Below are 27,034 nucleotides of genomic sequence, written 5' to 3' on the forward strand. Positions count from 1 at the left end.
ATTCTACGTCTTGTGTTTCTGAGCCAATATCCTGAAGATATTGTGACCTCATTCTTTATTAACAGAACTACTTCAAATTCTTTTCCTGCCCGAAACATCAAATGCCCCCCGTAGTCATGAATCTGTTATGGCTACCAGACTACACCCATTGGTTTCCAATTATGCCATTACCTTCTCTATCGTGATATGAATTCAGATAAAATAAGTTTACTTCGATCGTATAATTTTCCTTACTCTGTTTGCTGGGACGCTGTTATGCTTGTGTGTTCTGCCCATTAGGGTGGCGCAGTGGTTGAGTTACTGCCTTACATCGCCAGAGACCCAGGTGTGATCCTGGAGTTTGTTTGTTCTCCCTGTCACCGCATGGATTTTCTCCGGGTGCTCTGGTTTCCTTCCACACTCCAAAGATGAAAAGGTTTGGAGATTAATCGACTTCGGTAAAATTGTTAATTGGCTCTAGTGTGCATGATAGTGCTACTGTACGGGGTTGGCGCTGACACGGTGGGCCGAAGGGCCTGTTTCCATGCTGTATCTCTAAAGTCTTTCTCAAAACACTTTATCAATATCCCAGGTATCACAAAATGTTGGAGTAACTCAGCGGGTTAGGCAGCATCTCTGGAGAGAAGGAATGGGTGACGTTTTGGGTCGAGACCCTTCTTCAGACTTTTGTGAGTCATAGTGAGGCCCACTGCAAATTGAAGGATCAGCACCTCGTATTTCGCTTGGGCAGCTTACAGCCTAGCGGTATGAACATTGACTTCTCTAACTTTAGATAGTTCCTCTTTTCCTCTCTTCCCCTGCCCCTTCCCAGTTCTCCCACTGCCTTCCTGTCTCCACCTATATCCTTTCTTTGTCCCGCCTCCCCCGACATCAGTCTGAAGAAGGGTCTCTTCCCGAAACGTCACCCATTCCTTCTCTCCAGAGATGCTGCCTGACCCGCTGAGTTACTCCAGCATTTTGTGATACCTTCGATTTGTACCAGCGTCTGCAGTTATTTTCCTACACACCTTATCAATACCCCATGTCAATGCTCTTAATGTCATAGTCTTTTCCATTCATTTCACCTTCCCTTTCATGTGTACCCCTTCTTCAACCTCCATTTTGGCTTACTTTCTGATTCTCGCTTTGGGTTCCCATCTCCCTGCCAAGCTTGTTTAAGCCCTTCCAAATGCTAAGATGCCGAGATTGCTCCTTTTCCTGTCATGGTGCAGTGCATCTGGCTTATAGAAGTCCCACTGACTTAGGAATCAGAAGCCTTCCTTCCCACACTATCTCTTCAGCTATCCTGCACCAATACATTGTTCCCTGAAAGTGGCAACGCAGATACACAGGAAGGCGTCTCACTGGCTTGCCTTCATCGGTCAGGACACCGAGTACAAGAGTTGTGACATTGTATTACAACTATACAAGACATCGATTAGATCACATTTACAATCTTGTGTGCAGTTCTAGTTGCCTAGCTGTCATTATGCTGAAAAGGATGCAGTACAAAATTTACAAGGATGTCACTGGATTTGGATGGCATGAGCCCTAAAGGGAGACTGGATAGGCTGGGGCTTCTTTCCCTGGTTGGGTGATGATCTGATAAATCTATAAAATCATGAGGGGCAGAGATAAGGTGATGGTCACAGTCTTGTTCCCAGGCTAGGGTAGTCTAAAGCTAGACGACATAGATTGCAGGTGAGGGAAAAGATTTCAAGGGTTCCTTAGGTCCAGGCAGAGGGTGGTAGGTATGGTAGGAAATACCTAGAGGAAATGGGAGAGGCAGGTGAATTTATACTTATTAAAAGACGACCTGTTGGGTCCCCGTTGTGGGGCCGGGGGTGGGCGAGGGAGGAGAGGAAAGGGGAGAGGGAGGAGAGGAAAGGGGAGAGGGAGGCACTTAACCCGGCCCCGGGCGGACATTGCGACGGCCAGCAGCAGGAGAGCGCCCGCCGGGCCCGGCAAGCCTCCCCCAACTGTGCAGGCGCGGATACAGGTCCCGGCAGCCCTCTCCCAAGTGACGACCCGTGGACCCGTTGCCGGCTGGGGAGCCTCCTCCAGGTCCGGGGTCGGGCGAGGGGGGAAGAGGAAAGGGTTGAGGGAGCCACTCAACCTGGCCCCGGGCGGCCAGTAGCAGGGGAGCGGCTGCAAGGTGCTGCGCATGTTCGTCCTGCCAGTGGCCATCTTCTTTGACCCTCTGCCGCAGCGCTGCACCACGGGAGGAAGGTCAGGCGCGAGGCACGCCGGGACAGGTGCCAGTCCTCCCAGCGCTGCTGCGCGCGGGGGGGGTGAAGCTCATTTATTAAGTTGATTACTTTTGAAAATGTAACAAAACCTGATCAATGCACACCGCAGGCGAATGGTGAGTAAGGTGGGCCTAAAACTGTTGCGCTATCGTGTGCTGTTTTGGCTGTACTTCGGGAACATGCATACATACAAACATACATACAAGATAAGAGTTTTAGTTCCCTTCCCTTTTTCCACATTTTGTTACGTTACAGCTTTATTTTAAAATGGATGAAACTTTTTTTTAAATCATCAATCTACACACAATACCCCATAATAAAAAATAAAAAAACCAGATGTTTGGGCAATTTTTCCCATTCTTCTCTGCAGATCCTCACAAGCTCTCAGGTTGGATGGGTAGCGTCGATGCACAGGTGTTTTCAGGTCCCTCCAGAGATGTTCGATTGGGTTCAAGTCCTGGTTCTGGCTGGGCCACTCAAGGACATTCACAGACTTGTCGTGAAGCCACTCCTGCGTTGTCTTAGCTGTGTGCTTTGCGTCGTCGTCCTGTAGGAAAATGAAGCTCCGCCCCAGTCTGAGGTCCAGAACGCTCTGGAGCAGCTTTTCATCAAGGATCTCTCTGTACTTTGTTCCGTTCATCTTTCCATCGATCCTGAAGTCTCCCAGTTCCTGCTGCTGATAAACATCCCCACAGCATGATGCTTCACCGTAGGTATGGTGCCAGGTTTCCGCCAAACGTGACGCTTGGCATTCAGGCCAAAGAGTTCAATCTTGTTTTCATCGGACCAGAGAACCTTGCTTCTCATGGTCTAAGAGTCCTTTAGGTGCATTTGGGCAAACTCCAAGCAGGCTGTCATGTGCCTTTTACTGAGGAGTGGCTTCTGTCTGGCCACTCTACCATAAAGGGCTGATTGGTGGAGTGTTGCAGATATAATTGTCCTTCTGAAAGGTTCTCCCATCTTCACAGAGGAACTCTGGAGCTCTGTCAGAATGACCATCGGGTTCTTGGACACCTCTCTGACCAAGGCCCTTCTCCCCCGATTGCTCAGTTTGGCCGGGCCGAGTTACTCCAGTCTTTTGTGTCTATCTTCGGTTTAATCCAGCATCTGCAGTTCCTACACATTTCACTGTCACATGGCAGTGCTACTGGAGAATGCTACTTTTGAAGAATGGGAAGCAGGGGGAGGTGTGTGATAGAGAGAAGCAGACAAAAAAGAGACGCATGGATCCATGTGAGGGGAGGGGAAGACAAAGAACATGCTGGAAATGTTTGACTGGTCAGGCAGCATGTGTGGAAAGGGAAAGATAACATTTCAAGTGGAAGACCGTTTATTGGAACACACTTCTGCTTTTCCTTCCACTGATCCTGCCTGATCTGTTATGTGTTTCCAGCATTTTCAGTTTTGGTTTCATTTTCTTTCTCGTTTAAAATCTATTTTTTGAATTATGCAAAATCAATCAACTTCTTTGCTTTACCTACAATTTGTCACTGCATTGGCATTACAATAGCAGTACTTTGTATGGTAATCTCTCTAAATGGTAATTTCCTGAGGCATCACGATGCCTCAAGAAAGCCACCAGCATTCATAAAGACTCCTCACACCCCTGCAATAGTCTGTTCGAACTTCTACCTTTCGGCAGATGTTACAAGGCCTTCTACGCCCGCACATCCAGACTTAGGAACAGCTTCATCCCCAGAGCTATAGCTGCTCTGAACCGGTCCTGCTGAGTGCCCCCCCCCCCCCCCCATGAACTGTCTCCTTCAGATGGTCACGTCGCACATCGACCCGGCACAGACCTATTTGCACTTTATACTGTTTTAACTGTTTCTAATTTTGTTTCTCTGTGTTGTCTAAATTTCTGTTGATTAGCTAATTAATTTATTGCATCGAATGGAAGTCGCATTCCCAATCTCGTTGTACCCCTGTACAATGACAATAAAGATGTATTGTAAAGAGAGAGAAAGCTTGTCTATCAATTAATGCCTTTTTTGTCTTTGAATTTCTAAAATGTGGTTGTTCTTTTATTTAGTGCATTTGTTTTAAATTCAAAACGCTCATTGTTATTGCTGCTTTTGTTGCTGAGTTCCTAAAGGCATCGGTTAATCTTTTACTCACTACAAATGCTTCGTTTGTTGCTCAATCTCTAAAGCTCATTGTTCTCTCTGCTCATGGCTAATCCTCGGAGTTCTTTGTTGAAGCCCTCCTACCTTTTAAATATTTTTTTTACCAAATGCTAAATGTATCACTGTGATTAAATATTTTACAACATTTTTCTTGTTATTTCCATTTTTAAAGATTCTTATCAATCTACCTGGTACTTTCAAACAAACAAATGCCCAAGCATTTTCACAAGCTAAAGGATTGTTGATGTTAGAGTTGTAGTCTTACAGAGGGGAGAACAGGCTCTTCGGCCCAACTTGCCCACACTGGCCAACTTGTCCCATCTACACTCGTCCCACCTGCCTTTGGTTCATATCCATCTAAAATTGTCCTATCAATGTACCTGCCTAAATGTTTTTTACAGGTTGCGATATTACCTGCCTCAACTACCTCCTCCAGCAGCCTATTCCATATAGCCATCACCTTTGTGTGAAAAAGTTACCTCTCGGGCTCCTATTAAATCGTTCCCCCCTCACCTTGAACCTATGTTCTCTGGTTCTTGATTCCCCTTCTCTGGGCAAGAGACTGTGCGCCTACCTGATATATTCCTCTCATGATTTTGTTCTGTGAGCTTACTCCATATGCTCACCTACTCATATCTATGATTACCAAAAATATTAATTTAAAATATCAAATAATCCACCAAGAAATTATGTTTGTGGAAGAACATTCCAACCTGATCCACCATTTACTTGCAAATACTACACATTTGTTAACTTCTTGGATCTAACTCTAATTCTGGGCAATATCTCCTAGGTGAAAGGTAGACACATACTGCTGGAGTAACATGCAGCATCTCTGGTGGAAAAGGATAGGTATTGTTTCAGGTCGAGTCTGAAGAAGGATCCCAACCTGAAACGTCACCTATTCTTTTTCTCCAGAGGTGCCGTCTGACCCGCTGAGTTACTCCAGCACTTTGTGTCTATCTTAATTAAATGTTTTCTGGAAATAAATTTAAACTATTTGTACAAACATTCCCCTGACCCCTATTTTAGACATTTCCCCAAATAATTCAATCAGCTGTGTCAGGCATGATTTACCATGCAAATACATTCTTTCAACTTTCGAGATACGGTGCAGAAACAGACATTTTGGCATACAGAGTCCATGCTGACCAACGATCACCCTGCACACTAACACTATCCTACCCACTAGGGACAATTTTTCCAACTTACTGAAGCCAATTAACCAACAAACCTGTACATCTTTGGAATGTGGGAGGCAACCGGAGAATAAGGAGAAAACCCATGCGGCCATATGGAGAATGTACAAACCCCGTGCAGACAGCAGCCATAGTCAGGATTGAACCCAGGTCTCTGGTGCTGTCAGGCAGCAACTCTACTGCTACACTACTGTGTCACCCACCAGCTGTTTAAACTACAGTATATGGGGGGAAATAGATAATTGAATTTAATCATATTTTTAAATATATAAATACATTTAATCATATTTATTAAATGAAAGTTTTTTTCTTTTGAATTAGCCCTCTGTAATTGTTTATGTCTCCTTGTATCATTTTCCAACTGGTCTCCTGTGATGGTTTCCATGTTATAGTCCTTGGATATGGGATTGTTAGCTATCCCATGAAGAAAGGTCTGAAGAAGGATCCCGACCCATTACGCTGCCTGTCCATTCCCTCCACAGATGCTGCCTGCATCACGGAGTTCCTCCAGCACTTTGTGCTTAGCTCAAGATTCCAGCATCCACAGTTCCTTAAAACATAGAACGTAGAACAATACAGCACAGGAATAGGCCCTTGGGCCCCCAAGTTTTGCTCCGAACACGATACCCAGTTAAATTGATCTCATCTGCAAGGTACATGTTCTCTAACCTTCTATTCCCTGCACTTCCATGTACCTTTCTAAAAGCCTCTTAAATGCAATCATATCTGCCTCCACCGCCAGCCACCCCATGCAATATGTTCCAAGCCCCCACCACACTCTGTTTTTTTAAAAACTTGCCCCGCACATCTCCATTAAACTTGCCCCGCACATCTCCATTAAACTTGCCCCTCTCACCCTATCTATGCTCTCTAGTGTTGGACATTTCCACCCTGGGGAAAAAGGATTCTGACTGTCTACCCTATACGTGTCTCTCATCATTTTATATCCTTGTGTCTCCGTTGTTTAGCTAAATATTGGTATTGACATTGGTTTTTTGGGAAAAAAAGACACAAAGTGCTGGAGTAACTCATGAGGCCGGGCAGCATCTCTGAAGAGCATGGATCGGTGATGATTCAGGTCAGGACCTATCTTCACCTCAGTCTGAAGAAGGGTCCCGACCAGGAACGTCACCAATCCACGTTCTCCAGAGATGCTACCTGACCTGTTGAATTATTCCAATATATTTTGTCTTTGTGTAAACTAGCATCTGCAATTCCTCGTGTCTCGATATTGGTGTTGGTTTATTATGTGTTTCGAGAGAATGAAAATACAATCAAACAATACGGAAAAGTGAATATGAAGTCCACCTGTGCAGAGTCTGTTGTAAAACTCAAAGATAGCAGCACTCAAATATGACTCCAAGACTACCAGATGCTTAAGCAGGTGTTGCTCAACTCAATTGTTTCTGCTTGAACAGGCAGTTCATACAGAAGATTCATAAGTCTCGGGAGGCGATTATAATTTTTCCCTACCCGGTACCTAAAGTAAAGGCTTCTTGCAGGGATTACTCTTTCATTTGAATCTCATTTTATAAACTAAAGCCAGTTTTCAGATGCAAATGTTTTCATTCTTTTTTATTCCTTCCAAGTTCATTTTAGGAATATTGGGAATAAAATGTCACGTGAAACATTCCGAGAGAATGTTGAAAATTACTGATTTGGATAACGATATTTTTAAATCACAATTGTCTGAAGAAGGATCAAGACCCAAAAGCGTTTGCCATCCTTTTTCCCCCAACAGATGCTGCCTGACCCATTGAGTTACTCCAGCACTTTGTGTCCATCTCTGGTATAAACTACCAACCGAAGTTTCTTGTTTCTAACATTACAGATATCACAATACTGAGTTATGAGTCACACAGTGAACCACCAGCTGTGATTCACTGGCCAGTGCGAAGATAACTGAGCCTAACTATGCATAAGAGACCAGTAGCTAAAGATGGAGTTAATGGAATTGAAAGGATATTAAATCTTTAATTTCAAACGTTCACTCAGTTTCTCTTCCACAGGTGCTGTGTGATCGAAATGGTGTTCAGCATTTTTTGGTTACTGTTCAATATTCCAGCATCTGGATTTTAATTTGATTTTCATGCCGAGTTGAGTACTAACTAATGAACACTGCCTTGCACACCTAAGCTATCATTAGGGAAAAAAATGTACAGATGCTGGTTTAAATCGAAGGTAGACACAAAATGTGTCTGAAGAAGGGTCTCAACCCGAAACGTCACCCATTCCTTCTCTCCAGAAATGCTGCCTGACCCCCTGAGTTACTCCAGCTTTTTGTGTCTACCTTTGCTAGCATTAGTCTGCCTAAGCAGCCCAATAATTTCCATGCCAGTATATTCTCCCAATTCCATGTCTTCTAATTTTGTTCAATCACCTTGTGTGTAGCACCTTGTCAATGTTTTTCAGAAACTCCAATATATATCCCGGGTGAGCTCCATGTTTAATTTATTAGGGCGGCATGGTGGCAGAGTTGCTGCCTTCCCGCGCCAGAGACCCAGATTCGATCCTGACTATGGGTGCTGTCTGTACAGAGTATGTCTGTTCTCCCTGTGACCGCGTTGGTTTTCTCCGGAGCTCCAGTTTCCTCCCACTCTCCAAAAACGTACAGGCTTGTGGGCTAATTGTTCCTTGTGTGTGTTCGATAGTGTTAGTGCGCGGGGATAGTGTTGGTCGGTGTGGACTCGGTGGGCCAAAGAGCCTGCTCCCGTGCTGTATCTCTAAACTAAACATATAAAGCACTAGTTTCCCTTCATTGATATTACTAGTTGCAATCTCAATAAAACTAACAATTTGTCAAGCTTGATTTCCCTTTCATATGTCCGTGTTGACCCTGCCCAGTCTTATTATTCCGAAGAAAAATGCTATTAAGGATGATGGTCTGTGACCAAAAATGAAACACTTGCCCATTATGAATTGATACATTTTTCACTCAAAAGACTATGCCTATATATCAGTTTGAGCAATGATTTTTAATTTTATCAATGTATGTTTCTGAACCAATTTCTGTTTACAGAATAGGTTTCCGGTGCTCCTGTGTGGCCAGGGTGAGAGGGGTCAGAGATGATCTTGCCCGCTGGCTTCCTGACCCTTGCAGTGTACAGTTCGTCAATGGGGGGAAGGTTGCAGCCAACAATCTCAGCTGTGTAGGTGTGAATTGCTGCTTGGGGAGGAGTGGGTGGGGACGGATCCAGTAGTCATCTTGACTTTGAGCAGCCATTTTGTTGTCTACTTCTGCTGCCTCTCTTACCAAACTGATAATATTATACAAAGTTTCCCAACACATCAATACTTAGTTTAAATAGCTGCACCCTCTGACTATTTAAACTAATTTCATGTTGGAATGAAGTTGGAATGGTCAGACTCATGCAACGGTGAAAGCAACAGACGTCCTAAACTTTCTGAGACGCAACTTTTATCATTGTTCGACTTCTATCAAGGAGAGGTTATACTTCACCCTTGTTAGGCCACATTTGGACTCAGCAGTTGCAGCAAGGGATCCATACACAAATAAAAACATTTCTTCCATTGAACGTGTCCAAAGACAGGCAGCTAGTTTTGGTTACAAATACCTATGAGAGAGAAGTGAGTGTTACCGAACTTCTAAATTCATTGGGGTGGAACACTCCAAGACAGACGTAAAGCCCACCATTTGACCTGTTTTTACAAAATGTTAAATGGTCACATCTACACCAAACCCAAACCTATCAGGAGTAGACGAGGGCATTCGATTCAATTTGAGATACCAGCTATCAAGACAGATGTATATAGCAATTCATTATTCCATGCTTTAATTGTGTGAGGGAGGAGTCTTCACCCTACTATAGTTACTCAACCAGACACAACTAAATTTAAGGCAGCTCTTCTTCTCCAAGAAGCCTTTCTTGCTTAAGTCCATACTCCACCTCCAGTTTAAATTCCATTTGGAATATTTTGGAGGACCAAGAACCATGCCCATTTTGAATGATTCCGCACTGTTATCTGACTTCTCTCATCTTGTGGATAATACACTTAAAATTTCCCCTACCAAATAGACAATTCCATATTTCCCCTATTATACTCCATTCATCAGATTTTTGCCCACTCATTTAACCTTAGACAATCTCTTTGGAGTCTTTTTACATTCTCATCATAGGTTTTTTCCAACTTACCATTGATCATCAACAAAGGTGTGGTTTTGCAAAGGTGAAATCCAAAATACAGTAAGCTTGGGCCAGTTCTGTAAGATGTTATGGCAGTGGCATGTAGATAGAAAACAAAGCACAGGTTTTCAGTACACACCGTTGCCAGTGTGGGTCTTTATTTTACAAAAGTATACTGTGCATACTCACACATATTCACGAGACTGATCAGATAATGAATATATCACATGACACAAATCACACCATTCTGGTACTCAGTTCTTAAAGTTACAGTTACCATTATATACACTATTAAATTACAAGTTCTTTTTGGGCATTACATAAAATAAACTTTTCGATTAATTGGCAACTTGGACATAGAATGGGAAAACATCACACTGGTGCAATAACAATATTTTCAAGCTTAATTTTAACCACGTGTTTGGTGAAGAGAAGAACTTATATGTCCAATGAAATATGCCCAGAAATGTTAACACTTTCTCTCTCCAGAGATGGTATCAAACTTGCTGAGTTTTTACAATCCTCTTTTGATAAAACAGAAAATAGTACAGAAGAAATAATCACTGGCCGTTTTCTGTAAATGACAAATGTTTCTTTAACAATTTTGCATTTAACTTGTATGTAAAGTAATAAAAATCGAATTGTGATTGGAGCTGGAGATTAGGGAAATTCCTCTTTGTCAGTCATGTGAAACGTGCATTTTAATTTTTAAATGGTTGAAAGTAAAAACATTTCAATGCACTTGGACACTTGCATTTTGTAAACTAATATCCAGAATAAAGTGTACGGTTTTGCTAGAGAATGCTGGAGATAGTACTGTATTTGTACTTTCCACTACAGTAGATGCTTTCTGTTAAAAGTGCCCCATGCCCACATGGGCAAAACTAGAAACAGAATAATAAGCAATGGATCCAAATACAACGTAAATGCTAAAAATGTAGAGAATTTAAAATTCCAGCAACTGTAGAATCAATGTGAATGATTTACTAGAAGTACTTCAATTTTGCTATATATAAATGGACGTGAAGTGTAACTTGTACGTTAAAATTACAATCCTAATCTGCCAAATATTGTTCTCAAAAGCAAGAAAGCATCAGCGGTATGAAAATACTGCTAGGCTTCACACATATAACTGATTTAATTTGTGTTGATTACATCCTCTCTTCTACCTCCTTCTGATCTAAACATTAATTTTAGAAAATTTATGCTTTTTGTGGTTAAGTCAATTTAGTCAGTTTTGTTTTGAAAGGTGACGTATGTGCATTTAGTGCCATTTTATTAACTCACTGAGATGGTTTATGTTTCCCATTTTCTTAACAGCCCGTTACAAATTTTGTTCTGCAGCCACCAATTTCGTCCCTTTCCCTGCAATTAAAGCTGAGTCAGTTCACCACGTTGGTTCTTGTTTTCCAGTATGAACCTGAAACCACACATAGGCTTCATCTTCGCCATCATTGAGCCTGACCCTGTCCTGGCTCAAATTGTCTGCTGCTGAAACCATCAACTGTATCCTTGTACCCACCAGAACCAATCCTAATTTTATCCTGACCGTTCACCTATTCTCCATTCTATCAAAAAAAACTCTGCTGCCCTGATCTTAACTCATAGCAAGTCCTATCAACCAATCACTTGCTCCCCTCTGTCTTTCCTTAAAATGGTCCTTAAAATTTAAACATTGCACTGAGGTTTTGATCTCGTGCTTCAATTTCTCTTCACGTTCCATCATTCCTAATTGTGTTCTGTACTGAAGCCATGTTCAGGTTATTTAGGATATTACATATCTGCAGATTGTTGTTGTTATCATGTTCCTGTTTTACCCTTTTATAGACTTTTCAAAAACCATTGCAGAACTTAAATACCTTTGCTTCCTCTCTGCGGCAGTCAACAGCATTTCTGACCACTTCTCGATTTGATGCAGTTCTACAATTGAAATTACATTTTGAATGTTGATGGATCTGTTACACAAATTTAATGATTTAAAAAGATGCATATCCATTTATTATTTATTTTATTAATTGTCACAACCTTGCCTTGATATAGCTGAATTTGGTCTACTCAATCAACGGTTGCATCATGGTCTGGTTCGGTAACTCGGGTGCCCAAGAACGAACGAGGGTGCAGATAGTGGACATTGCCTGGTCCGTTACAGATCCTGACCTCTCCTCAAATCGATGGGATCTACAAGAAGCACTGCCTCAAGAAGGCATCTAATTTTATCCAAAGACCCGCACAGTCCTGGCCACAATCTCATCTCGCTGCTACCATCCTGAAGAAGGTGCAGGAGCCTGAGAGCTGTTATCTCCAGGTTCAAGAACAGCTACTTCCCATTAGCTATCATGCTCTCGAACCACACCACACAAACCTACTCACAACCCTACCTCAAGATAAAAATACTATGGACTTTTTAATAGTTGACACCACATACTTTGGTTTGCACTATTATGGTCGGGTTACCCAGGAAAACCGATAATTTATTGTATTGTTGGTGCATTGAATATCTATTTGTTGTGTTGCATCAATGTGCCTGTACAGCTACAGCAAGTAAGGATTGCATTGTTCCATTCTTGGTGCAGATGACAATTAACCGCTCTTCACCAGGAACTTCCTAGCTGATCTCCCTCAATGTTAGAGCAATTATAGCAAAATCTTGAAAGCAAACCATTGATTTTATTTAGGTAGGAAATTCAGTTTAATTGGTCATACAGTATTACATTAAGTGTTATAAGGTCATAAGTGATAGGAGTAGAATTAGGCCATTTGGCCCATCAAGTCTACTCTGCCATTCAATCATGGCTGATCTATCTCTCACTCCTAACCGCATTCTCCTGCCTTCTCCCCATAACCTCTGACTCCTGTACTAATCAAAAATCTATCTCTGCCTTAAAAATATCCACTTCCTTGGCCTCTACAGCCTTCTGTGGCAAAGAATTCCACAGGTTCATCACCATGAATTGCACTCATACTCTCATTCCCACCATCTCACCAGTAGTAATTAGTTATTTTGTTCAATTGTAGAAGGTTTATTCAAGAATATCTAACTTAAATAACCAAGGGTTTCTTGAGTCAGTGCTACATATGGCTAAATATTAAGAAACTCTATGGCTTAGATTAATAGTTTATATCAAATGGCAACCTCAATCCCACAGAATTACAAGATTTAGAAATATTTACTGCTTATTATAAGTGGCAATATAATTCTCAATGAAGCCAATTGTGTGAGGCAAAACAAAATTATTACTAAGGAGGATTACCGATAAATTAATTGTGATGCTTTCTTTGAATGTAGGCCATTCAGTCCATCAAAGAGTAGGAATAAACGGGTCCTTTTCGGAATGGCAGGCAGTGACTAGTGGGGTACCGCAAGGCTGTGCTGGGACCCCAGTTATTTACAGTGTATATTAATGATTTGGACGAGGGAATTGAATGCAACATCTCTAAGTTTGCGGATGACACGAAGCTGGGTGGCAGTGTTAGCTGCGAGAAGGATGCTAGGAGGCTGCAGAGTGACTTGGATAGATTAGGCGAGTGAGCAAATACATGGCAGATGCAATATAATGTGGATAAATGTGAGGTTATCTACTTTGGAGGCAAGAACAGGAAAGCAGAGTATTACCTGAATGGTGACCGATTGGGAGAAGGGGAGATGCAACGTGACCTGGGTGTCATGGTGCACCAGTCATTGAAAGCAAGCATGCAGGTGCAGCAGGCAGTGAAGAAAGCGAATGGTATGTTGGCATTCATAGCAAGAGGATTTGAGTTTAGGAGCAGGGAGGTTCTGCTGCAGTTGTACAGGGCCTTGGTGAGACCGCACCTGGAGTATTGTGTGCAGTTTTGGTCTCCTAACCTGAGGAAAGACGTTCTTGCCTTAAAGGGAGTGCAGAGAAGGTTCACCAGATTAATCCCTGGGATGGCGGGACTTACATATGAGGAAAGACTGGATAGACTGGGCTTGTACTCGCTGGAATTTAGAAGACTGAGGGGGGATCTTATAGAAACATATAAAATTCTTAAGGGGTTGGAGAGGCTAGATGCCGGAAGATCGTTCCCGATGTTGGGGGAGTCCAGAACCAGGGGTCACAGCTTAAGGATAAGGGGGAAGTCTTTTAGGACCGAGATGAGAAAACATTTCTTCACACAGAGAGTGGTGAGTTTGTGGAATTCTCTGCCACAGAAGGTAGTTGAGGCCAGTTCATTGGCTATATTTAAGAGGGAGTTAGATGTGGCCCTTTTTGCTAAAGGGATCAGGGGGTATGGAGAGAAGGCAGGTACAGGCTACTGAGCTGGATGATCAGCCATGATCATATTGAATGGCGGTGCAGGCTCGAAGGGCCGAATGGCCTACTCCTGCACCTATTTTCTATGTTTCTATCAACTCTATGCTACCCTCAGACCAATCCCATTGATCTTATTTGTTCAATTAGTTCCCTGAAATCACTTCTCTCTCAGATACCCAATAACTCCACCCTGTGTGTCTACCACTTACCTATTTTATTGCAGCCAATTAACCTCAAATAGCATATCTTTGGAAAGATGCGAGGAAACCAGAGCACCTGAGAAATCCACAAGGAGACACATAGTGCTGGAGTAACTCACCAGGTCAGGCAACATCTCTGTATTTTTCAATATTTTTAATCACCAATTGCAATGGTTTAAGATTTCTCATTTTAAAACAAAACGTTGAAGCTATGTACTGTATGGTTTACATTATTTGTTGGGCTTAAAAGAAAACTGAAATGATTAGAGGGGCGGCACGGTAGCGCAGCGGTAGAGTTGCTGCTTTACAGCGAATGCAGCGCCGGAGACTCAGGTTCGATCCTGACTACGGGTGCTGCACTGTAAGGAGTTTGTACGTTCTCCCCGTGACCTGCGTGGGTTTTCTCCGAGATCTTCGGTTTCCTCCCACACTCCAAAGACGTACAGGTATGTAGGTTAATTGTCTGGGTAAATGTAAAAATTGTCCCTAGTGGGTGTAGGATAGTGTTAATGTACGGGGATCACTGGGCGGCACGGACTTGGAGGGCCGAAAAGGCCTGTTTCCGGCTGCATATATATGATATGATATGATATGATAGAGGTTTTCAAAATGATATCAAAAAGGATCCTGATAGACCAGAGACGTTTCAGCATTTTCAGTATTAGTTATAAACAATAATTGTTTGTCACACTCAGTTAGAAAACACCTGCAAGGACACAGTGCCAATTGCCAGTCTCACATTGCTTGCAGAACAGGATCTTTGCAGCCAGATTCTGCTGGTTACATAAATTTCATGAAGCCCTCTATTAAAGGGACTCATTCCTTTGAAAGATTAAACCACACTGAGTGCAGAAATCATGGGTTCCGTCTGCAAGTTCAAGATGCGACAATAATATCAAATCATGAATGTATGCATGTATGAATTGTTCCATTTCAAGACATAGGACAATAAAACACAATTGACTCTTGTATTGTAGACCGAGACTGACTCCCTCCCCCTCAACCTTTGCACATCCCCAATCCTTTCCACTCATTTTAATTTCATGTTTCATGTATTTTGTGTTTTTATGACTGTTGGCAGATCAATTTCCCTCCTGGGATAAATAAAGTTCTATCGTATCATTTATGTTTTGTAGTATGCTGTTGATGCGGGAATATTGAGAAACACAATCAATTTCTACATTTCTGACAAATTATCGCGTCATTAAGTACTTTACACTGCAGTGATCCCTAAATTGAATATTATTTCAATGGGGAAGCATGCTGATCAACCTGACTTGGAAGTTGCTGATGTTCTTCAGTACTGAACACAAATCAACATGTGTCAGCAGTTCAATCTTCTCTCACAAAAGGTCACGGCTTGACTTTCAGTCAGAGGTGGAACTCAACATAATTGAAGATTTTAGCTTTCATTGAGGTCTGCCTCACTGGTAAGGAAATAAACACAGAAAATTATGGAAGTGCTCAGCAAGCCAGGCAACATCTCCTGAGACAGAATCTAAAAGAAACTGCCTTTCTGTCTTCAGTCAATCTGAAGATTTCAGCTTTTGCACAATTGAGGAAGAGATGGACTGGAATGAATGTTTGAATATATTGCATGACTGTTTATCGTAGGTGTCTGTTTTGTGTTTTGTAATCAATATCATTCCAAATGATAAGAGAATGATTTACTTTGCATGTTTCCCCTTTAAGTACCTACCGTACTTTTACCTACCGACATGGTGCTCACCTTTACCCCCTCTAACCTGTATTTATCATTTTGCATTTGTTTCAAAGCAATGTCATATAGGGAAAAGCAATGACAAGTCTTAAGAATAAATTTTAGAAAATTATAATGTTGTTCATAACAAATGGTAATCACTATTATTCAGTTCCCTGCAAAATGATGGTCTATAAGACTTTACTGTACTAAGGGTCTCGATCCAAAACGTCACCCATTCCTTCTCTCCAGAGATGCTGCCAGAATTGCTCCAAAAATTTGTCTCGGTGTAAACCAGCATCTGTAGTTCCTTCCCATACAGAGTTTGCATTTGGTTTAAATGTGTTGGAAGAAACTGCAGATGTTGGTTTAAACCGAAGATAGACACAAAAAGCTGGAGTAACTCAGCGGGTCAGACAGCATCTCTGGAGAAAGGGAACTGGTGGCATTTTGGATTGAGACCCTCCTTCAGACTGAAAGTCAGAGGAAAGGGAAACGAGAGACATAGACAGTGATGTAGAGAAATTTAGAACAAATGAATTAAAGATATGCAAAAAAGTAAAGATGATAAACGAAACAGGCCATTGTTTGCTGTGTGCTAGGTAAGAATGAGCAGGATCTTGATCGATTGCCCAGGTGTGCTGAGGAATGGTTGATGGAATTTAATACATAGACATGTGAGGTGTTGCATTTTGAGAAGTCTAATATGGGCAGGACCTACACAGTGAATGGTAGGACTCTGGGGAGTGATGTAGAATGGAGGGATCTAGGAGTGCAGGTGCATGGTTCCTTGAAGGTGGAGTTGCAGGTACATAGGGTGGTCAAAGAAGAGTTTGGCACATTGGCTTCCATCAGTCAGAGTATTGAGTATAGAAGTTGGGAGGTCATGTTGCAGTTGTATAAGACGTTGGTGTGGATGCATTTAGAGTATTGTGTTCAGTTCTGGGCACCATGTTATAGGAAAGATGTTGGCAAACTGGAAAGGGTACAGAGAAGATTTGCAAGGATATTGCCCGGGCTAAGGGTTCTGAACTCTTGGGAGAGGGTGAGTAGGCTGGAACTCCATGCCTTGGAGCGCAGGAGGATGAGGGGTGATCTTATTGAATGAATGAATAAGTTTATTGGCCAAGTATGCATATACAAGGAATGTGCCTTGGTGCTCCGCTCACAAATGACAAACCATACAGTTAACAATGAAGAATAAAGCATAACACATCAAAACAATAAGGATACACCATTACGGTCTAAGCATATGGGTGAAAATAAACCAGAGCAAATGAGTTTGCTCGCCAGAGCAGACGAGTTTATTAGTTTATTGTCATGTGAACTAAGGTACAGTCAAAAGCTTTTGAAGCTTTTTGTTAAAGAGGTGTAATTGAATAGGATTTAGTGTATCGGATGAAACAAATCAAAGAGGAGGGATTTTTAAAAAAAAATCACAATAACAAACCCGACAATTTTTCAAAAATAACCTTTGTCCAGATTTTAAAAATACACACAAAACAAAACTGCAAAAACTCTTCATGCATTCATTTTCAGTGTCTGTACGTTGAGTAGTGTTTTATACCCAGCAGTGTTCGCACCTGCCTTGAAAACAAAACATGTGTAGGAAGGAACTGCAGACGCTGGCCACTCTTGGCACTCGTCTGACTTGCCCTTCTGAGTCATTGTGTGTGTGGAGTAAATGAATGCTGGATTTACCCACCCTGTGGTGTTGAGTCAATACACATCATTGTTGTGCCAGGATCCTGGGCCACAGCCTCCGCTCCCATCCCGGGCCGCCCGGAGTCCTCCAGCATCCCGGCTTCCACCGCGAATGTCAATGAAGCGTTCGCCTGGAGAGGACAAGACGGCGGCGACGGCGACGACGGACTGACGGGAGTCTCCCAGCGCACACGTCCTGAGGCGAGGGAAGCAGCCGCGAAGGGGGGTGGGGGGTGGGGACCGACAGCTTAGCTTTCTCGCTGACGGTAACGAGCAGCCGCAGCCATGCACTGGGGCACGGAACTTTGGGTGAGTGAGTGAGTGAGCGAGGGGATGATTGTTATTTGTTTGGCCGGCAGCGGGGGCCGAGGCGGCGGGCGGGCGGGTGGGTGGACGGACGGCGTCGTCTGGAGCTGGTTGGCAGGGCAATGATGGCTTTCACATGCACCCAGCCAGCTTCTTCACCCCTTCCCCAGGCTTCTCTCCTGGCTTTGCAAAGAAAGGGTGGCCTGACGCCGGTATTTTGTGTGTGTTTTTTCTTTGGTGTGGGGAGGGCAAGCAACGCCGGCTTCTGTGTGATTTTATTCCTCCTGTCAAACACCTGAGGGGGGAGGGAGGGGGGGGGAGTTGAACTGTTTCTTTTGTTTTGAACCCGAGGGAGAGGGAACTCTTTGTGCCGAGAGGACGGTCGGTCGGTCGGTCGGTCGGTGAGCCGGGCGACTGTATTGTTTGTCGGGCTGGTTTGCAGGGAGGACAAACCCCCCCTCCTCTCTGGTGCCTGAACAAAGCAGACGGTGGAAATGGGAGGGAGGGGGGGCGGCAGTTGAGACCACAGGGCTGCCAGGTCCATGGCTCATCATTTAAACCATTGTCTCTACTCTGCGTTCACTTGGCTGTCAAGATTGAGGGATTTCGCCCTCGCCTCGGCGTGAAGTATAAATATTAGTGGCGAAGCAGGAACCCCGATGTAAAAACAAGTGGTCATTTAGACGGTTCTGCTTGGCACACACCTTTACTTTGTTTTGTTATCGTGGCTTGACGTGTTTTAAAAAAAAAAAATGAATTTCCTTGAATGGAATTTGTTTTGCAACTTCCAAAACGGTCACTTGTTCGATCCTGTTTGTTTTGTGTAAATAAGAATGGGAGCACGGCCAGGGCCATATCACATTTTTTTTTTCATGGAGTGCTTTCTGAACAGACCAGCAGCAGGTATAAGGTCGTAATTTTGATGAGAAAAATGAAAATGGTTCACACACGATTTGGCTGGTCCGAAGCGATGGTACATTTTCTTTGGCTACAATATAGACAGCGTGGCGGTTTATCTGTTTTGCATAATTTCTACGATAGCAAAGAGACATGTCACTAGTTTTTTTCCTGATTTATCGCCTGGTGTGTAATTTCTCCTCATTGTCTTCTCGGTATTGTGAATGTTGACAGGTCCGCCAGTTTTTACACGGGGGAATAGAATTGCCCTAGGTAGTCAAGCTGTTCAAAGAAGACAAAGAGTGAGTTCTTGTCATAGGTATCGAAACGAACAAAAATGAATAAGAACTATGAAATCTCTCTTCATCTGAAAAAAAACACGGAATTTTAGTTAGCTATCCTAAAAAGAGCAATCCAGTACAACGGCAGTAACATAATTTCAGCCACATTTTCCTTTATGTAGCTATTCAAGTTACCCTGGGAAGAAGACATCATAAATACAAAAAACTCTTGATGTCAAGGACAAAAGAACATCAACCATTGAACCAGGAGAAAAATGTTGAATAATTTAAAAATATTGAGATATTCAATCTAATGTTATTTTAGCCAAAAGTATCATTTGTACTTTACATATAAATGCACAGTGCTGGCAAATTACATATAAATGCACAATGCTGGCAAATAGTTATAAATTTCAATGTTTGGAATGCAGAATAAACTTATTGGTAAATCTCTATTTACCTTTGACCTTTCTCGACTCAGATTGGATTGACCAATGGGAAAGGATAGTGCTCTGAAGGGTTATTGTTAACCAATTTATATTGAGGACGTAAAGATAAATGCTAGATTATAATTACACAGTATCTGCAATTGCCAAATAAGGTGGCTGCAAAATTTAAATCCATTAATTAGATTCTGAACTGAGGGAGTTACAATTTCCCCATATTAAATTGATTCATTAATAATTAACTATCACAGTTATTGTGATGTTTTACAAAAAAAAACTCAGTTTGGAAATTTGCTGTTACACTACATGTATTTAGTCAGATTAAGATCATTACTTGGTTACAAAGAGTTTCCAGGTTTGGCTACATGGGTATGAAAGTCCATTAATATCTCCAGGATGGAATTGTGACTGGAGAATAACCAGGACATCTAGTAGCCAGTTAAACATAAATGTAATGTGAGTTCCTCCAGCAGTGTTCTTGTCATGATCATGAATATAATTGTGATTTTTCCTGTTGAGAAACTAACAATCTCTCTTAAATGTGATAGATTTCAGGCAGTCCATATGCTGTCTACACTCTGCTCCTATTAGATAGGAATTATCAGATGGCCAGTGAGTAGAGTTATTGTTGTGGGATCTTTGAGAACTTAAGCATTGTTATTCTTGCAACACTTATTTTTGTACTGCTGTTTTGGGATCCGGTTATTGGAGATATGAAGGGGGGTCGTACTGATCGATCTAACAGTCATTGGCACCTGTTATGGTATGGTGATGTCATCCTTGTGGGTTATCATATTTTGTTTTATCTCATGACTTGGGGCACCCTTGATTCCATGCTGACTCTTGGGCAATCCTGTTAATTGAGTTAATTAAGAGAAAAATCAACTAACCACATCTTGCTATGGTGAACGTTGCTGAAACCTGGTGGAGTGCATCAGGCTAGGACACAGTTTGCCTTAAGTCTGAGGCATTCAATTTTCAGATAATCGGTTGACTTTTGCTGCCTGTAGTTTCTTCGTAAAAGAAGGGCTAGCTTAGTGTAGCTAGTGGCGGTTGTGTACGTTAATCCTGCAATAAGGGGTGACTTTGGTGTATAAGATCATTCATTAAATAATTTTTTGAATAATTGTCAGTAGACAACTTATTTCTGGCTTCAGATGTTGAAATATTTACTGAAAATTAATGATAAACATACCAATGTGCTGTGCGGACCATACACAAAAGAAAGTGTGGAGCGAACAAATATGCAAATCATGATTAGTTAAATTATGCTGAGGCATGTTCGATTTTGAGTTCATTTTTATCATTTGTGATAATTCAATGCTTTCCTTCGTTTTCGTGCTGTTAGATTTGCATCTTACAATGAGTGGATACAACAACCAGTGAATACAATAAAACTTATTACAACAAAAAGGTGACTTCTACGAATTGTCAGTAGAGTTGTGAACGTATAATTGCTATCTACCAAACCAAAGCACTAGTACACTATATGATATTCAGTGATGTTCCCACACATTGAGGGTCTGATTTTTTTGCATCTCCAGAACTCAGTTGTGATGTTTTAGCATTATTACACCAAACCCAATCTAATTCAGAGTATTACCTGAATGGTGACCGATTGGGAGAAGGGGAGATGCAACGTGACCTGGGTGTCATGGTGCAGCAGGCAGTGAAGAAAGCGAATGGTATGTTGGCATTCATAGCAAGAGGATTTGAGTTTAGGAGCAGGGAGGTTCTGCCTTGGTGAGACCGCACCTGGAGTATTGTGTGCAGTTTTGGTCTCCTAACCTGAGGAAAGATGTTCTTGCCTTAGAGGGAGTACAGAGAAGGTTCACCAGATTGATCCCATGGATGGCGGGACTTACATATGAGGAAAGACTAGATAGACTGGGCTTGTACTCGCTGGAATTTAGAAGACTGAGGGGGGATCTTATAGAAACATATAAAATTCTTAAGGGGTTGGAGAGGCTAGATGCGGGAAGATTGTTCCCGATGTTGGGGGAGTCCAGAACCAGGGGTCACAGCTTAAGGATAAGGGGGAAGTCTTTTAGGACCGAGATGAGAAAACATTTCTTCACACAGAGAGTGGTGAGTCTGTGGAATTCTCTGCCACAGAAGGTAGTTGAGGCCAGTTCATTGGCTATATTTAAGAGGGAGTTGGATGTGGCCCTTTTTGCTAAAGGGATCAGGGGGTATGGGGAGAAGGCAGGTACAGGCTACTGAGCTGGATGATCAGCCATGATCATATTGAATGGCGGTGCAGGCTCGAAGGGCCGAATGGCCTACTCCTGCACCTATTTTCTATGTCTATGTAATACATTTCTTTATTCACATAGTGGTTTGAATATCAAACTTGCAAAAAGTAGTTGTGGTGCATTGCACAATTGTATTTAATGAGAAGCTAGATAAACATGAGGGAGTAAGCAATAGAAGGTAATGCAGTAAATGTTCAGTGAATGAGTGGGAGGTAGTTTAGGTGCTGCATAAGCACTATCATAAATGACTGTTGTTGAAAGGCCCATTGCTTTGGTTTAAATTACCATAAACAATGTAGAAATATTAGCTACTGCACCCTTCGACGTAGTAGGAATAGTTTGGCAATCCCAGCAGGGAGAGGCTTGCCTTGGGTGGAGTATTTGGGATTACAAATTTATGTTGTTGCAAGCAAGAATTGTGTAATTACTTCTGACTTTCACCACTTCAGATCAGTTTGTGTTTAATAAAATTGTTATTAATCCTGATTCATGTGCTCACTTATTATTTCAAAATGATGCAATGCTCAACAATGAAAACTTAGCAAACAGATTTAATGCAAAATGAGTAACTTTCCACAAGTAACGATATCTGATAAAAAGCTGTGCAAGAAACTGTCAGGACTTGTTGCAGGACGGCTTCAAACTTCTAACCGATTTGGAAAGCAGGTAAAATTAGTAACGTCTTAAAATGATTTTAATCATGTAAATACTGGCAATTAAATAGCAAGAAACTTCTGCAGGGACTTAATGTTTCAGGCAGCATCTGTGAAGGGAAATGGTTCGCTGCTGAGCTGCTAATTGATGACCAGATTGGGATTGCTTCCAGTTCTGGGGAGGTGTCTTGCCCTGAAGAGTGAACTGTCCATTTCCCTCCTCATGCTGCCTGACACAGTGTAGCAATTGAAGATGGTTGGGCCTAGATTAATCTTATTCTTTTGGGACTACCGCTTATATATAGGTATAAAATTGAGTTTATATTTGAATTCCTGTTCAATTTCTTCTATAGAAGTATCTTTTAAATCACTGTTAGAATTCCTAAAGTATAAACCAAGCATTTTAAATACCTAATTTGATTAAAATGAAATTCCCATTTTTATACTTGGCCCCAATAATCTATCCAGCGTCATGGTTCCATACCAGCTGATGGCATTGCTTTTTGTCGTAGTGAGCCAGAAGATGCCTGATGTGATCCCTAAGCTATTCCAAATTAGTTGATGTTAAATCATAATCATAACTATACTTTATTAGCCATGTTTTGCAACATACACGGAATTTGATTTGCCAAACAGTCATACCAATAAAAAGCAACAAGACACACAAAATACAGTTTAACATAAACATCCACCACAGTGACTCCTCCACATTCCTCACTGTGATGGAAGGCGAAAAAAAAGTTCATCTCTTCCCTTTGTTCTCCCGCGGTCGGGGGCCTCGAGCCTTCCATTGACGGGACGATCTTGGCTCCGGTGGTCGGGCCCTCCGCATCGGGGCAATCAAGCTCCCGCATCGGGGGGATCTCAGCTCCCCGCGTCCGGCGATCAGACCCCGAGTCGGGGCTGGTCAAACCTCTTGCGATTTTGGAGCTTCCCGACATCAGTCTCTACCCGAGACTGAGCTCTTCGATGTTGAAATTCGCAGGCCGGTTGGAGCGTCAGTCCCAGGCAAGGGATCGCAGGCTCCGATGGCAAGTCCGGTGGGGCTCAAAGTCAGTCTCGAGCAAGGCTGCCAGCTCCATGATGTTAGGCCGCAGAGCGACCGGAAATACGATCCGGAAAACAATCGCATCTCCGGCAAGGTAAGAGATTGGGAAAAAAAGTTTCCCCTGTCCCCCACCGCCACATAAAACAAACCAGAGAACATTAACACAAACGTTTTAAAACACACTAAAAATAACAAAAAAGACTAAAAAGATAGACAGACCGTTGGTGAGGCTGTAATTGCTGACAGATTGGCAACAGGTCTATGGTCTATGGCTTGGATAAGGAGAAAAATACCTTGAGTTTCCTGTTCTTTGGTTGCGCATGACCACTAATGCTTAGTGCACATGTTTGTTTTTGGGATAAATCTGCTGCAAGTAGCTTGCCAGCACATGGTGCCTTTCACAGTAAAACGTGTTTATTGGATGTGGTACAAAAAGGCTGTGGCCACGTATGCCAGCTTCAGAAAATGAAGTGAAGTTTTTTTGAAAAGGAATGTACTTTCAATAGATTTTTTTTTTAAAACAACTGTGAAGATATTTCTCTGGTACTTTCATTGTTTAATGATTATGAGTACAAGTAAGACACAAAATGCTGGAGTAACTCAGTGGGACAGGCAGCATCTCTGGAGAGTAGGAATGGGTGAAGTTTCGGGCGCCACGCCTGGTCGAGGCGTTTTGACCTGAAACGTCACCCATTCCTTCTCCCCAGAGATGCTGCCAGTCCCGCTGAGTTACTCTAGCATTTTGTGTCTACCTTTGATTTATACCAGCATCTGCAGTTCTTTCCTGCCCATGAGTACAAGTGAGTTGGTATCATTCCATGAAACTCTGCTGACACCTTCTTTTGGATGAAGTATTAAAGCAAGGCCTTGCATGCCTATTTATGTGGTTAAGTTAAAAGGTCCCATGGCACCATTCAAAATGAGTCATGCGTTCTCTTAGTATTCTGGCCAAGATTCCTTCTGGTATTCTGGCCAATATTTATCTTTCAGCCATTAATAGATTTCACCAGTCTTTGTGGTCATGATTATTGTGCACATTGTACCCTTGACTACTTTTCAATAATCTATTTGTTGAAGTTCTTTACAATGTAGATATACGAGTAGGTGCTACATCAACACAGGATTTTTAAGACTGGATTACAATAATTTAAATATCCCAAAATGTCCAACTTTCAAGAATCTTTGGTTTACATTTAATGTTATTATTGTCATGTGTACTGAGGTACAGTGAGAAGCGTTGTTTTGCATTGTGCGTCTAGGCCAGGAGTGGAATCAGATCGCTTGAAGATTGTGCTCACTTGAAATATGGAACTGTCTCCCAAAGTATTCTAATTGTTTTGGTAATGGGCAGAAACTTCAAAGTGATGAAACAGGAAGCAGAGGAATTCATAAGATCATTTAAAGTAAGATAAGAGTCAGCTAACCGCACAACACTGTTCACATGGATGCCATCAAAACTATATTCAGCTGCTGTTTATTATGCAGAACATGGTAGGTTTGGAACTCTAACCTAACAGAACCAATGATGGTTAATTTTAGATGGTTTAGCAACATTTACTAGGAAAATTTAAAGTATGCAATAACATTTTGATATCCCCCTAACTGATTGTTCAGCAGTTCCTGTGGTTCAGCATCTGCCTGCTGCAGCCTAGGCTTCCTTTGGCAAACCAAGGCCCAAGTTTCCCATGCTCCATTGGAACTAAAGCGTGCACTGGAAAACATTTATTATACTGCTCTTGGTCATCTTACAAAAAAGGAATGGGAACTCTGGAGTATTGATTAGAATAACATTTCAGAAAATCTTACTTTTCTGGCACCATTGGCATGCTGGATTGGCAGAGTTTTACTGTGTAGGTTAGACGTCTATGCCTGAAGTTGGGTTACTAGTCACTCATGATCTCATTGAATGATGGAATAAGGTCAATGGGCTGACTGCACAACTCTCTTTGAGCAAGATCTCTTAATTCTCATGGGGGGCAGTGGATCATTTGTGTTATTTGTTTCCTGTAGAATTATTTGCTATGGTCCTTTGGGTAATGTTAATGGGATATTTGTTTGAGTTGCAAAATGGCTTAGAGCTTTCTAATGTACAGATAGTAAGTGAAGTGCATGATTGACAGACTTGTGTCTGATATGGCAGTTAATGCCTTAATGGCATCTTTCCCACCTCCATACTTGAATTACATACATTATATGGAATTACTTACCAAAAGAATCAGAGATAAGAAAATCAAGCTATTGAATATATGTTGAAATTATATGAAAGAACAATTGCATTTCTTGAAGCAGATTTACTATTCTTTCATTTGTGAATGTCAGTTTTGCTGGTCTGCTGTGCTGCTCCTACTGTGGTGAGCCATCAGCCAGATCGACAGCAATCCATGATCAGTGGCTCTGTGATGCAACTGTTTGCTAGACTACTTCAGAAGATAATCAACATTCAAGTGTATTGCTATGGGACAGGAGTTGCATTTGGCCAGGGATCAATGGTGGATTTTTCTTAAATAAAGGGGTGAGCTTTCTGGGTTTTACTGTTAGGTTGCAGTTTCAGATCACCATCACTTGAAACAATATTTTGGTTCCAGGTCTAATTGAATTTAAATTCCCCAGCTGCTGTGGTGGATTTGAGTATCTCCAAATCGTTAATCTGGGCCTCTTGATGACTAAGCCGCTATCATGTCATCCATGCCACTTTCTGAACAGGGAACTTATGCACAGGGAACTAACTGCATAGTAAGTGGACTATTACCTGTGGCTTAAGGGTTCAATGCTATATATGTGAATTTGTATTTCTGAATATAATTGTAACCAATTTTCCAGAAGTATTTGTTATTCCAACAGTGGAACTTTTCCTTTTCTCAGACTACCTATTGTGATCCTTTATGAAGGTGCTGAATTTGAGAGGAGCTTTGTGTTATGAATATGTCTAATGGGAATTAAATTGAGACTATTTGTTTCTGTTGAACATATGACTGCCACGGAAAAAAGTTGGAATCATGAACATCTGTTTATGTTGAATTTACTGTTTGTGCGAGTTTTAAAACCAAGCTGGCATAGATGATGCCTCAGTTTGCAGTTCCGTATAATATCACAAGGACAATTTGAAATCTAAGACATGTGTTTTTTACATTATGTTGAAAGCTTTTAGAAGAAATGTGAATAATTTTTATTGAAATTATGGATTTGTTTTCTTGATCTTGGCTGCTGATTACAGCAGGTTTTATAGACAAGACATGCAAAAGGTTGACAGCCAGCAAGGAAAGACTATTGAACTAAGTTTCATTTATTTCAATGCAAGAGGCCTGACGGGTAAGACGGATGGACATGGGTAGGTACATGGAACTGTGGTGTTATAGCCATTACAGAAACCTGGCTAAAGGAGGAACAGGACAAGCAGCTTAATGTGTAGGAATGAACTGCAGATGCTGGTTAACATCGAAGATTGACACAAAATGCTGTAGTAACTCAGCGGGTCAGGCAGCATCTCTGGAGAAAAGGAATAAGTGACGTTTCGGGTCGAGACTCTTTTTCAGACTCAGAGTCTGAAGAAGGGTCTCGACCCAAAACGTCACC

General features: G+C 41.9%; 2 protein-coding genes and 1 long non-coding RNA gene across 6 annotated transcripts in view; 2 read left to right on the forward strand and 1 right to left on the reverse strand.

The window, feature by feature from the left end:
• Positions 1 to 13,331, forward strand: part of dr1 (down-regulator of transcription 1) — a 42,515-nt gene extending 29,184 nt beyond the window's left edge. The window contains exon 4 of the mRNA XM_078408252.1: positions 11,739 to 13,331. The gene's annotated coding sequence lies outside the window, so the exon portion shown is untranslated. The remainder of the gene's footprint in view (positions 1 to 11,738) is intronic.
• Positions 8,139 to 17,751, reverse strand: LOC144598287 (uncharacterized). The gene is made up of 4 exons (XR_013547839.1): positions 17,577 to 17,751; positions 11,558 to 11,618; positions 9,708 to 9,775; positions 8,139 to 9,128 (listed from the first exon to the last, which is right to left on the reverse strand). It is a non-coding gene; the product is annotated as an uncharacterized LOC144598287 (long non-coding RNA).
• The window catches only part of fnbp1l (formin binding protein 1-like), a 98,125-nt gene continuing 88,671 nt past the window's right edge, over positions 17,581 to 27,034 (forward strand). For 2 of the 4 annotated variants that reach the window (XM_078408246.1, XM_078408247.1), the window contains exon 1: positions 17,581 to 17,884. In XM_078408246.1, the coding sequence (XP_078264372.1) occupies positions 17,861 to 17,884 (24 nt within the window). In that variant the 5' untranslated portion in view covers positions 17,581 to 17,860. The remainder of the gene's footprint in view (positions 17,885 to 27,034) is intronic. The other 2 variants (XM_078408249.1, XM_078408250.1) reach the window with 2 other exon arrangements.

This window comes from Rhinoraja longicauda, chromosome 11, assembly GCF_053455715.1.
Source record: "Rhinoraja longicauda isolate Sanriku21f chromosome 11, sRhiLon1.1, whole genome shotgun sequence".
NCBI lineage: Eukaryota > Metazoa > Chordata > Chondrichthyes > Rajiformes > Arhynchobatidae > Rhinoraja > Rhinoraja longicauda.